Raw genomic sequence first — 11,691 nt, forward strand, 5'->3', positions numbered from 1 at the left:
ACTTTTATGAGGTTGATGCTTAATATTAAAGCAGTGATTATTAAAACAAAAACTATTACTGTCTTACAGTCAGTCTTAGAGTCTTAGATGCCTTCTGGATAACTTTTTTTTAATATTATGGTCTTCTTTGTATTGCTACATGTTTTTTCTTTCAAAAACAGAGCTTAAGCAGACTACTACACACTGTAGTATGTAACTATATGTTGTTAATATTTGGAAGATAATGAAGATAATAAAGTAACTAAGGTTAATTCTACTGCAAATGGTGTCACTGGCTTCATTCAAATATGCCTTTAATATCACCACTGAATAATTTGATAATTGTTCAAGTACATAGTTCCCAGGTGGCATGTAGGGTTTTTCAACTAAGTAGGTACTGTTGATTTGGGCAGTAATTCATGAATAGTTACAATAAAGGAGACATAATTAGTAAGTAGTTCTCCAGGAGATACTGTATGTAAGTCTTAGTAATTAATGTAGAGTTAATAGTGAACTATTTTAATCATTAGTTCAGTTTTATCTAGTAATTACTCAGTACTCCCTGGTAGTTAACAGAAAATATTTAGGTGTTAATGCAGCTTAGTTAACTATTAACGATGGAACAGTATTATAAAGTGTTCCCCTAAAATGGATTTGATTGTGCTGTGCAACTTTCAGGTTGAACACTGGCAGAGTTACAGTAGTTATTGTACAGGATGTGAGCAGTTTATCTCACTGTGGCTGCCCCTCCAGACAGCACAGTAATAAACTCCAGCATGGTTGAGCTTCACTGAGCCCACCTTCAGAACATAATTATCACCTGCATCACCCTTCTCTAGAGTCACAGAGAAGTCTTTTGCTTCAGGATGGTTTGGATCACGAACAGTGCTAGAGGCATCTTTATTAACGTACAGGATCCTTTTTAGAGCTTCTCCACCTTTCTGTTGATACCAGTGGACGTAGTTGCTGCTCTGAAGTCCAGTCACTTTACAGCTGATATAAGCTCTCTTATTCAGTGACTTTGTCCAAAAGAGCTCAGTTTGCTCCACAGTTTGTCCGAGTACACCCACTGTAATCAACGTTATAGTACATAAATTAATAAATCAGACAGACTAATATGGCTTTAAAAATGAATTTAAATACACTGTAACCCCAATATGCTTAAATACACTGTAATCCTGATATTTAACATTAATATACTACTCACCTACAGCCAGTGAGAAGAGAACAGCATAGAGTTCTACATTCATCTTTCATTTACTTAAGAACTTAAGAGAGTTCTGTGTTTTATATAGTTCTCTCACCTGCTCCTCAACTCAACTGTTTCATTAAAGTGGCAGAGTGTTATCAGTAATGAAAACCTCCCATCTGTGACACAGTGATGTCATTTCCTGTATATCAGTCAGCATTCTGGTTCTTCTGAAGTGTTAATAATAAGTGCAAAGTAGTTGTTGTAGTGTATATCATTTAAAAAAGGTAAAAGAGTAATTTCTATTGAAGAAGAAATTTTGTGGATTTTTAACAGGAACTAGTTGCAGCATGGTGGCAAAGCATGGTGTGTCTGAGTGTGTGTGAATACCACAAACCAAAAAGAAACTGAGGGTTGTGTGCTCTCTCCATGTCTATGTGGGTTTCCTAAGAACATGCCGGTTGGTGGTTTGGTTAAAATAAGGGTGCAAATAAGTATGTGAGAAAGTAAACGGATGGGAGTCAGGAATCCTGCAATGATCTGTAGAGGGTGTATTCCACTCTTGCACCAAGTGTTTCTGGGTAAATTGACCAGGACAGATCAGATAAGGCCAAGTTCACACTGCACGAGTAGCTGACTGTTAGGTGATCTTCTCCAAAAAATACCACTATATTTTCCAGAATTTCAGTATTTACACTTAATTAATGAATTAGTGTACTTCCTCTACTGCTTCTTCATCTGCTCTGTACTGAGTGTTGCATGCTGTAGCAGTTTTTGTACAGGATGTGAGTGATTAGCGTCACTGTGGCTGCCACTCTGCCAGCTGGCGCAGTAATACACTGCTGAATGGCTCTTCTGCAGTGTGTCTATCTTCAGATTGTAAGAGTTAGCAATTCTGTTTACGCTCACAGTGAAGTCCTTTGCCTGGGGATTGGTGAGTCCAGTGCCGTCGTGCTTGATGTAGAGTATTCTAGTCATCGCCTCTCCGTCTTTCTGCTGGTACCAGTGGATGTAGTCAGTACTGCGGTCAGTCACTCTGCAGTCGATATACACACTTTTACCCTCCGTCTTCACCCAGGAGAGCTGATCTTGCTCCACTGTCACTCCCAGCACAGCTACTGGAATCAACAGTCAACTCTATATTAGTAGTATATTGATGATACATGATAGTATATAGTAGTATATTGATGATACATAATAATATGTGTATGATAACCCATGTGTAATAAAGACCTAATTATACTACTCACCTTGGATCAGTGAGAAAATAAAAATAATAAACGTATCAACAAACATCTTGTTTGAGTTGTTTGAGTTAAAATGTTATGGTTCACAAGCTTGAGTGTTCATGTAATGTTACCAGCCTTACAATATCTCTGCTATAAAACAGTGCTGATGTCATTTCCTGTGGGTGGAGTAGCCATAACAGTCAGTCATTACATGCAGAACAGTTATCAGAATGGTTCCCCAATACACTGTAAAAAGGGAACTGTTAGACTAACTTAAAAAAATTACTTCAATTGGTAACATATAGTTGGTTTAGGTTTTTCTAAATCAAACACACAGAGCAACTTTTAGGGTATACAATTTTCTGGGCAATTTAAAATATCCAATTTATCTGGGCTCTGAGTGATCCAGCGGGCTAAATGCTGCCACTATGATCGGGAGATCACTGGTTCCAATCATGACCATGTAGTTTGCCATCGGCTACCAGAGTCCTGAGACAGCACAATTGGCTTTGCTCTCTCTGGGTGGGTAGGTGGTGCTCGCTCCCACATCACTCCAAAGGGTGATGTTGATCAGCACAGGGTATCTGTGAGCTGATGTATCGGAATTTCCCCCAAGTAGTGATGCTATTCGGCAGTGCTGCATTAGCAGCAGTTCCAAAAAAAAAGGCAGTGGCTGACTTTACATGTATTGGAGGATGTGTTGGGTCTTCACTAGTGATAGGGGGAGGTAATTGGCCTTGTAAATTGGGGAGAAAATGAAATAAATGTAGGGGGGAACACGAATATCCATTTTACCTGACCTACATGTTTTATTGCACTGTGGGAGGAAACTGGAGTACCCAGAGGAAACCCTTACAGGCATAAGGAGAACAAGGCAACTTCACCCAGATAGGGACTTGAACCCAGGACCCCAGCTTTGGGTCAGAACTACAAAGTGCTCCTATATGAACAGTGGTGCTGATATAATGGACATTGGGTGCATTAAAAAGGAGGTGGGCACAATATACAATTTGACGTGCCTGTTTATTTACAATGAATACTAAAATGGATTTGATTGTGCTATGCAACTTTCAGGTTGAACACTGGCAGAGTTACAGTAGTTATTGTACAGGATGTGAGCAGTTTATCTCACTGTGGCTGCTTGAGCTCCAGTCCCAGACAGCGCAGTAATAAACTCCAGCATGGTTGAGCTTCACTGAGCCCACCTTCAGAGCATAATTATCACCTGCATCACCCTTCTCTAGAGTCACAGAGAAGTCTTTTGCTTCAGGATGGTTGGGATCAGGAACAGTGCTAGAGGCATCTTTATTAACGTACAGGATCCTTTTCAGAGCTTCTCCATCTTTCTGTTGATACCAGTGGACGTAGTTGCTGCTCTGAAGTCCAGTCACTTTACAGCTGATATAAGCTCTCTTATTCAGTGACTTTGTCCAAAGGAGTTCAGTTTGCTCCACAGTTTGTCCGAGTACACCCACTGTAATCAACGTTAAAGTAAATAAATAAAATAAATCAGACAGACAGACTGATATGGCTTTAAAAATGAATTTAAATACATTGTAACCCCAATATGTTTAAATACACTGTAATCCTGATATTTAACATTAAGATACTACTCACCTACAGCCAGTGAGAAGAGAACAGCATAGAGTTCTACATTCATCTTTCATTTACTTAAGAACTTAAGAGAGTTCTGTGTTTTATATAGTTCTCTCACCTGCTCCTCAACTCAACTGTTTCATTAAAGCGGCAGTGTGTTATCAGTAATGTAAACCTCCCATCTGTGAAGCAGTGATGTCATTTCCTGGATATCAGTCAGCATTCTGGTTCTTTTGAACTGATAATAACAAGTGCAAAGTAGTTGTTGTAGTGGAAATTATTTAAAAAAGTTCAGTCAGGGTAATTTTTATTAAAGAATAAATTTAATTTTGTTGGTTTTTAATAGGAACCTGTTGCTGCATGGTGGCAAAGCAGGTAGCATGTATGCGTGTGTGTGTGTGTGTGTGTGTGAATACCACACACCAAAAGAAAACTGAGGGTTGTTTTCTCCATGTCTATGTGGGTTTCCTATAACATGCCGTTTGGTGGTTTGGTTAATGAGTTGCCAAATTACTGGATGCAAGTAAGTATGTGAACAAGTGAACGGATGGGAGCCAGGAATCCTGCAGTGGTCTGTAGAGGGCGTATTCCATTCTTGCACCAAGTGTTTCTGGGTAAATTAACCAGGACAGATCAGATAAGGCCAAGTTCACACTACACAAGCCAGCAACTGTTGGAAGATCTTTGTTCAAAACCTCAGCTTGAAGGCAAATCGGCGATCACTCGACTCTCGCTCAGTCATGTGATTTCTTATTTTTTGCATTATTGTCACACTTAAATGTAAACAGGGTTAAATGTTTAATTTATATTTAATTTATGCCATTTTTGCGCAATCTCATTGGTTACGTTCACATTACCAGGCTGAAGGGACTCAAATCTGATTTTTTTGATGGCTATTTGTGAATAATGACTCACTGTGGTTCGCTGGAGTCTCAAAACTTTAAAAATGTTTTTATGACCTGTTCCAGACTGATAGATCTCAATATTTTCTTTCTCATTTGTTTATGCATTTCACTGGACATTGGCTTAATGTCTAGAATTTGAGTATCTTTTGGTCTACATCTTGATTGAGAATATGTGTTGCAGTAATTAGGCCTGGGTGTGACTAGAGAAATTGAGAACTCAAATGTGATAAACCAGTTATGTTTTAACTTGGCAGTTGCAAACATTTTTTTCACACAGGGCCATGTAGGTTTGGATTTTTTTCCTCCCTTAATAATAAAAACCTTTATTCCAAAACTGTATTTTGTGTTTACTTGTGTTCTCTTTGACTTATAGTCACAAACATGCAAAAAACAACAAAATAAAGAAATCATGAAGCGGGCAAACACTTTTTTACACCACTGTAGCTATGGGTTAAGTTTATCTGTAAATATGTGCATCTTTCTGGTGCTCCTTTTGGTTTAGTACTTTACATTTTATATCACAGATGGAGGATTGTGTTCTTTAACTTAAATACATTTTTTGGAACTGTATCTTTGAGAATTCAAGTATTTACACTTAATTAATGAATTAGTGTACTTCCTCTAGTGCTTCTTCATCTGCTCTGTACTGAGTGTTGCATGCTGTAGCAGTTTTTGTACAGGATGTGAGTGATTAGCGTCACTGTGGCTGCCACTCTCCCAGCTGGCACAGTAATACACTGCTGAATGGCTCTTCTGCAGTGTGTCTATCTTCAGATTATAAGAGTTAGCAATTCTGTTTACGCTCACAGTGAAGTCCTTTGCCTGGGGATTGGTGAGTCCAGTGCCGTCGTGCTTGATGTAGAGTATTCTAGTCATCGCCTCTCCGTCTTTCTGCTGGTACCAGTGGATGTAGTCAGTAGTGAGGTCAGTCACTCTGCAGTTGATATACACACTTTTACCCTCCTCCTTCACCCAGGAGAGCTGATCTTGCTCCACTGTCACTCCCAGCACAGCTACTGGAATCAACAGTCAACTCTATATTAGTAGTATATTGATACATGATAGTATATAGTAGTATATTGATGATACATAATAATATGTGTATGATAATGCATGTATAATAAAGACCTAATTATACTACTCACCTTGGATCAGTGAGAACATAAAAATAATAAACGTATCAATAAACATCTTGTTTGAGTTGTTTGAGTTAAAATGTTATGGTTCACAAGTTTGAGTTTTCATATAGTGTTACCAGCTTTACAATATCCCTGCTATAAAACAGTGCTGATGTCATTTCCTGTGGGTGGAGTAGCCATAACGGTTAGTCATTACATGCAGAACAGTTCTCAGGATGGTTCCCCCAAAGGACAGTTATATAATACACTGTAACTTGAATAAAAATATACTTCTGCTACTTCAAAACATGGCCTGGCATTTAACCAACACAATGCCACTCCCTGCAGCAGAGAAAGGAGTAACTTGCTCGTACAGCCTACAACACTGAGGCCAGTCAGCTGTACCACCTTAATATACTAAAAGACAAAACACATCATTTAGGTAGCCTTGGGGGTATCTACTTATGGGTGGTGAGTTAAGTCGGTAAAAGTCAACTGAATCAATTTAATCTTAATTCAGAATATGCCAAAGATTTTATCTTATACAAATGAACTGAGGGTGTAATTCACTATTCATCTAATCAGGTATTTAAGATATGATAACTAAATTATTTAAGTAGTAGGGCAGTTAAACATAGATTTTAATCAAAATATTAAATTACTATCAAAATAAAATGTGGCTTTGTAATTTATATAGATTTCTAAGTCTAGGCTACCTTAACTGAACTAAAATGTGATGTTTTTTACTATAATATAAATATATTGAAAATGTGATTTTTACTATAATATAAAGTTAACATTTTAACAGTAAATGCTATAGGATATAAATAGAGCCATACTCTTACAATATAAATACAAAAAATAATAATTAGGATTAAGGTTTCTGGTTGGTTCTACTGTTCGACTGTATGATAAACTACCCTCTTAAACCATCAATCTCATTTTAAATAGCCATAAAAACTCTCTCTTTTTTTTGTGTTTCCTGAAAAAAAAAAAAGAAAAAAAAAATATTTAGTTCAATAATAAGCAATTTAAATTTGTCCAAGAAATCCCTGTCCACCCTGTCATCTTGGTAAAACCACACCGCTTTAAGGAAGTAACCTTTGACATCAGTGACATCACAAACATAACAATGTTTTATTTTCCAGACCCTAAAGACACTTCCTGACTCTTCAGCAATTAATGATATTAATTCCACTTAAAGGAACAGTCAGTAATAAATGTGAGCGAGAGTGAAATGACTACAAGAGTCCAATTTCCAAACACTGGATTGAGTTCTCTACCTTACACACTCCTCCACAGATGTGAAGCTCACGCGGGTTGCCAGAATGACACACAATGGCAATCAACGGTGAGTCGTACTCTGTAGCTGATCAGTGAATATAAACGTTTTTGTGTCCAAAATTGCCATCTCTAATACGCTAGTGTTCTTAAAATACTCAGCTATGGTTAGCAACCTTACTGAAGCTCAGTGATTACCTGTTTAGCAGAAAAATAACCAGCTTGCCTGTTTCCATGGCTGCAACACACTGTTTGCATGTTGCTGTCTAAAAAATGGGACTGAGGGATGAAGGCTACATCACACACAGATTATTGTGACATACAACACATTTCCAATAATAAAATACTGACTGAAGCTCTGCTGAAAAGAAATGTTGGTGCTAAAACTCAGCATATTCCCTTCATATTTTTCCTTAATGATACCTTCTGTCCATGTAATGAGCTACTACAGAAAATATAATCCTTAATGCTCCTTTAAATATTTCTAATATTGTCACTGAATTGTCTCACTTGTGTTGTTTAATGGTTTGATAATGTCTCAACTAATTATTATTTCCCACTAGTTAACAAACTATTAAACATTACTACATTTTAATCGTCATAAAATACATATTTTATTTTAACTGTTGAGGGGCAAAATGCACACTATTTTGACAATGACCCAAATTTATATATTTTTAATGGTAGTTTGTGGTCAGTTGTTTTTAATTTGAGGGTGTTTAATACACTGGGGATATTATGGTGGTTATCACTTATAAAAAATATAATCTGGTGTGTTTTGTGTAAATCAGTGTTTTTTTTTATGTGCAAAGCCCATCCTGACCAACAGAGGTCATCATCTCCTAAATACATCATCTCCTAAATACTGTTTTGATCTTACCCCAGCGGTGGTGTGTATCATAGTGAAGTCTATGAGCCATAGCTCATATTATCACTACAATTATCAATAAAATGCAATATCTGATCAATTAAAGTTGGTAATAAATAAATTGAATAAACATGTAGACAGGCTATATGATACTGAAGACTGTAACAATAAAAAAATACCTTTATAACTGACTTTATAAGTCAGCGGGACTGGATTAAACACTATCTGTTACACTATATTTAATGTACATATACACATACATTAGATCATTTTCAGTTATTTGCTTTATTTTTTAAATAGGTTAAATTGTAAAATATTTAGTTGTTTAGCATAAAATGTGCCTCATTTCATACAAAACAGATAAGGCAGGATTATTTAACCCTTGTGTGGTGTTCGGGTCTGTGGGACCCGTTTTCATTTTTCTTTAAATGATACAAAAAAAATATTTTGTTCTAACTCAAACTCATTGCCATTGGCTCATTTTTTTGTGAAAAACATATCAAAACACATTTTCAATAAACACACACTGTACACCCCCCCTTCCCCCACACACATTTATATTAGATACAGTATGTTTGGCCAAGGGCTAATAAACATTGCTTCATTTGTAAATTTGAAACTAAACAAATTTTCTACTCATATCTTGAGTTTAATTCATTTTCTTTTACATTTTATTAAAAAAACTAATAAAAAAAGAGTAGCACTTTTTAAAAGAAATGTAACATAAGAAAGGTAAAGGGCAAATATTAACCATGTAAGCTGTTTATATTGCTTGCAATTTAGGTGAAGCATGTGAAGCATGTGTAAAGCATTTTAATGTAGAATTGCTTAATTTTGCTGAATTAAATACAAGTAACAAAGTAAACGAGTAACAAAAATATGAACACCACACAAGGGTTAAGAAAAAATAAAGTGAAGCAAAATATCAGTTTAGATAATAATCTGTGACATTTAATAGGATGAGAAGTAAAAAAAAGTGTTAAATTAAATAATTGTTTAACTGTTAAACCCTGTGTTTATTTAAATGTTCTGAAGTTAGTATAGATAATTACCACAGTGAGAGTGCAGGTGCATCCTCTCTGATAAACCCTAATAAACACACTGAGAGAAACTTCACCACACACTTTCTCAGAATAACACCTCGGGTTACCGTATGTGATCATTGAGATTTTACCAGCTTTTACCAGTGAATTTCCTTTCTTTATTTTACCATATAAGGTAAAATGTGTTATTAATGTGGCCTAGTAATCTATTGTTATACATCGTTTATATATTAATATTATTTTATTATTTTTTATTTTTAAAATGTTTGCAATGTTATAGATTTAGGTTCATCTATGTAGTTTGTGTATGTGTTCACTATGTGTATTCACACAGTCCATGATAGCAGTTTATAATCTTTATAAAAATTATATTAACATTATAATGCACTTCAATAAACATGATTATAATAGTCACAATGTGTTTGTTAGTAAAATAAGACTGAATAGATCACTTAGGTTTGGATGGTAATTGTAATGAGTGAAAGCTTTTAATTAACTTAATCTCTCTGACACTATACTATACTTTACTGTATCATAAGTCAGATTGTCTCTTTATTGTTTATTTATTTGTTTTGTGTGCTGTGTGCTGATGAAACTAACATTGAGTTATTTGGAGAGTTGTATGCATGGTGGAAAAAGAATACAGCATTCCAAGATAAACACTTAGAGCTCCCCACAGTAAAATTAGGTGGTGGTTCATCATGCTGTGTGCTTGTCTGATCAGTGCAGATAATGGGAATCTTGTTAAAGTTGAGGCTCTCATGGATTTCAGTCAATATCAGCAGATTCTTGAGAACAATGTTTAAGAATCAGTGAGAAAGTTGGAGTTAAAGCACCGGGGCTGGACACTTTAACAAGACAACGACCCTAAACACCCTAAACAATGCTCAAAATCTACTAAAGCATTCATGCAGAGAAACAAGTACAACATTTTTTTATTTCTGCAAAAGGAGAATCTACTAAATATTGATGTCATTTTTCTGTTGGGGTGCTCAAATTTGAGCACCTGTCTAATTTTGTTTACAGAATTATTGCCCACTTTCTGCAAATCCTAGAAACTAGAATCCTAGAAATCTCAAATATCACTGTGTCCATCTTATATATGATATGTTTAAGTGAAATTGCTGATTTGAACAAATAATGATTTATAAAGAAAAATCATGAAAATGATCATAATCATGGTATTTTCATACCACTATAAGTGCATACATATATATCTAAGACTGTTAGAAAATCATGACACAAAATGAAGAACAACTGCCATAATTTTATACAGCAATGGTATATAAATGTTGTTTAGAGAGGTGTGAAGGGATTAGCTCTGTTACTGTATCTGCTGCTTGCTGTGCGTATATGTTTGTGTGTGTGTGTGTGTGTGTTTGTGTGGAACCTCTGCAGCCACAAATACACAATCAGAGAAGATCTCACGCTCTGCAGCAGCTCACAGCTAATCACATTATCAGCTCTGCAAACTGCTCACGCTGCTGCTACTGCTGTGTGTGTGTGTGTGTGTGTGTGTATCCAGTAAACAGACTCCGCTGCACTGCATATAGAGCCCACCACACTTTCCTACCGCAACACTTTCCACTATAATCTATTTAATGATCTTTAGAGTGCAAGGTTTCGTGTGTTGCACTAATACTTCAGTCAAACATGCATTAGCATGTGTGACTTTCTATAGTAACATACATTTTTTATTTATTTCTTAAACGTAACTAGTAATTCACAGTGTTTAGAAATTTGTTTTCAGTTTCATTAAACCGACATTTAAGGTTTTCCAAAAAGTGTATAACTTTTTATCACTACAACTTAAATATTCTAAACATAAATAATGCTTTGTAAGGATGATCATAAATACTTGTAATGCATTACAATGCATTTAGTGTAAAATTAACTTTTGAACTAAATATGATCCTACTTTATTATAAGTGTCTCTTATAACTGTGTTAAAACAAGCTACACATCCATGTAAAAACAATGTTACTGCTGTTGAAGTACGCATTGCACATCTGTACAAATGTATGTAATGAGTTGTTAGTTATTAAATGTAGTACAGAATGGTCTGGGCGTGCTCCAGCTCCAGACCTTTAAAGTCTAAATAGAAAGAGTTAAACATTTTGTTTATCTCTCTGCTTACAAAACAAATAAAGAATAACTAAACGCAAATTTTGATTAAAGCTTATTGCAGCAATTGAATGTGATAATTGTGTTTAATGACTCAAATACTAAAACATACCATAGAGGGTACCAATATAGTGACATAAAAATAAATACAAAATACAAAAGAGAATGTACAGATTAATGTTCCCATTTTTTTAATTATTTTTAAGGACTGATATTTACACTGCAAATTTACCAATTGGGTAAATATATTTTTCTTAGAAAGATTTCTTGAAATAAGCAATTACAAAATGAGTGAAGTGAGGCTTAAATCAAGGATAAATTTGGACACAATAACCAAAAAAACTTGACCTTGAGTTTAT

General features: G+C 35.4%; 3 gene segments (V, D, J or C); all 3 read right to left on the bottom strand.

Moving 5' to 3' along the window:
* Positions 1–633: 633 nt before the first annotated feature.
* Positions 634–1,277, bottom strand: LOC125780424 (Ig kappa chain V-IV region S107B-like). The segment is given in 2 exon segments: positions 634–1,048; positions 1,187–1,277. Coding segments are annotated over 2 exon segments (408 nt in total).
* A 228-nt stretch (positions 1,278–1,505) lies between these two features.
* On the bottom strand, positions 1,506–2,540 carry LOC107196916 (Ig kappa chain V-VI region NQ6-8.3.1-like). The segment is given in 2 exon segments: positions 1,506–2,283; positions 2,419–2,540. Coding segments are annotated over 2 exon segments (438 nt in total).
* Positions 2,541–2,789: 249 nt separating this feature from the next.
* Positions 2,790–4,276, bottom strand: LOC103029510 (Ig kappa chain V-VI region XRPC 24-like). The segment is given in 2 exon segments: positions 2,790–3,871; positions 4,015–4,276. Coding segments are annotated over 2 exon segments (417 nt in total).
* Positions 4,277–11,691: the final 7,415 nt, after the last annotated feature.

This window comes from Astyanax mexicanus, chromosome 8, assembly GCF_023375975.1.
Source record: "Astyanax mexicanus isolate ESR-SI-001 chromosome 8, AstMex3_surface, whole genome shotgun sequence".
In the NCBI taxonomy this organism is placed as follows: Eukaryota; Metazoa; Chordata; class Actinopteri; order Characiformes; family Acestrorhamphidae; genus Astyanax; species Astyanax mexicanus.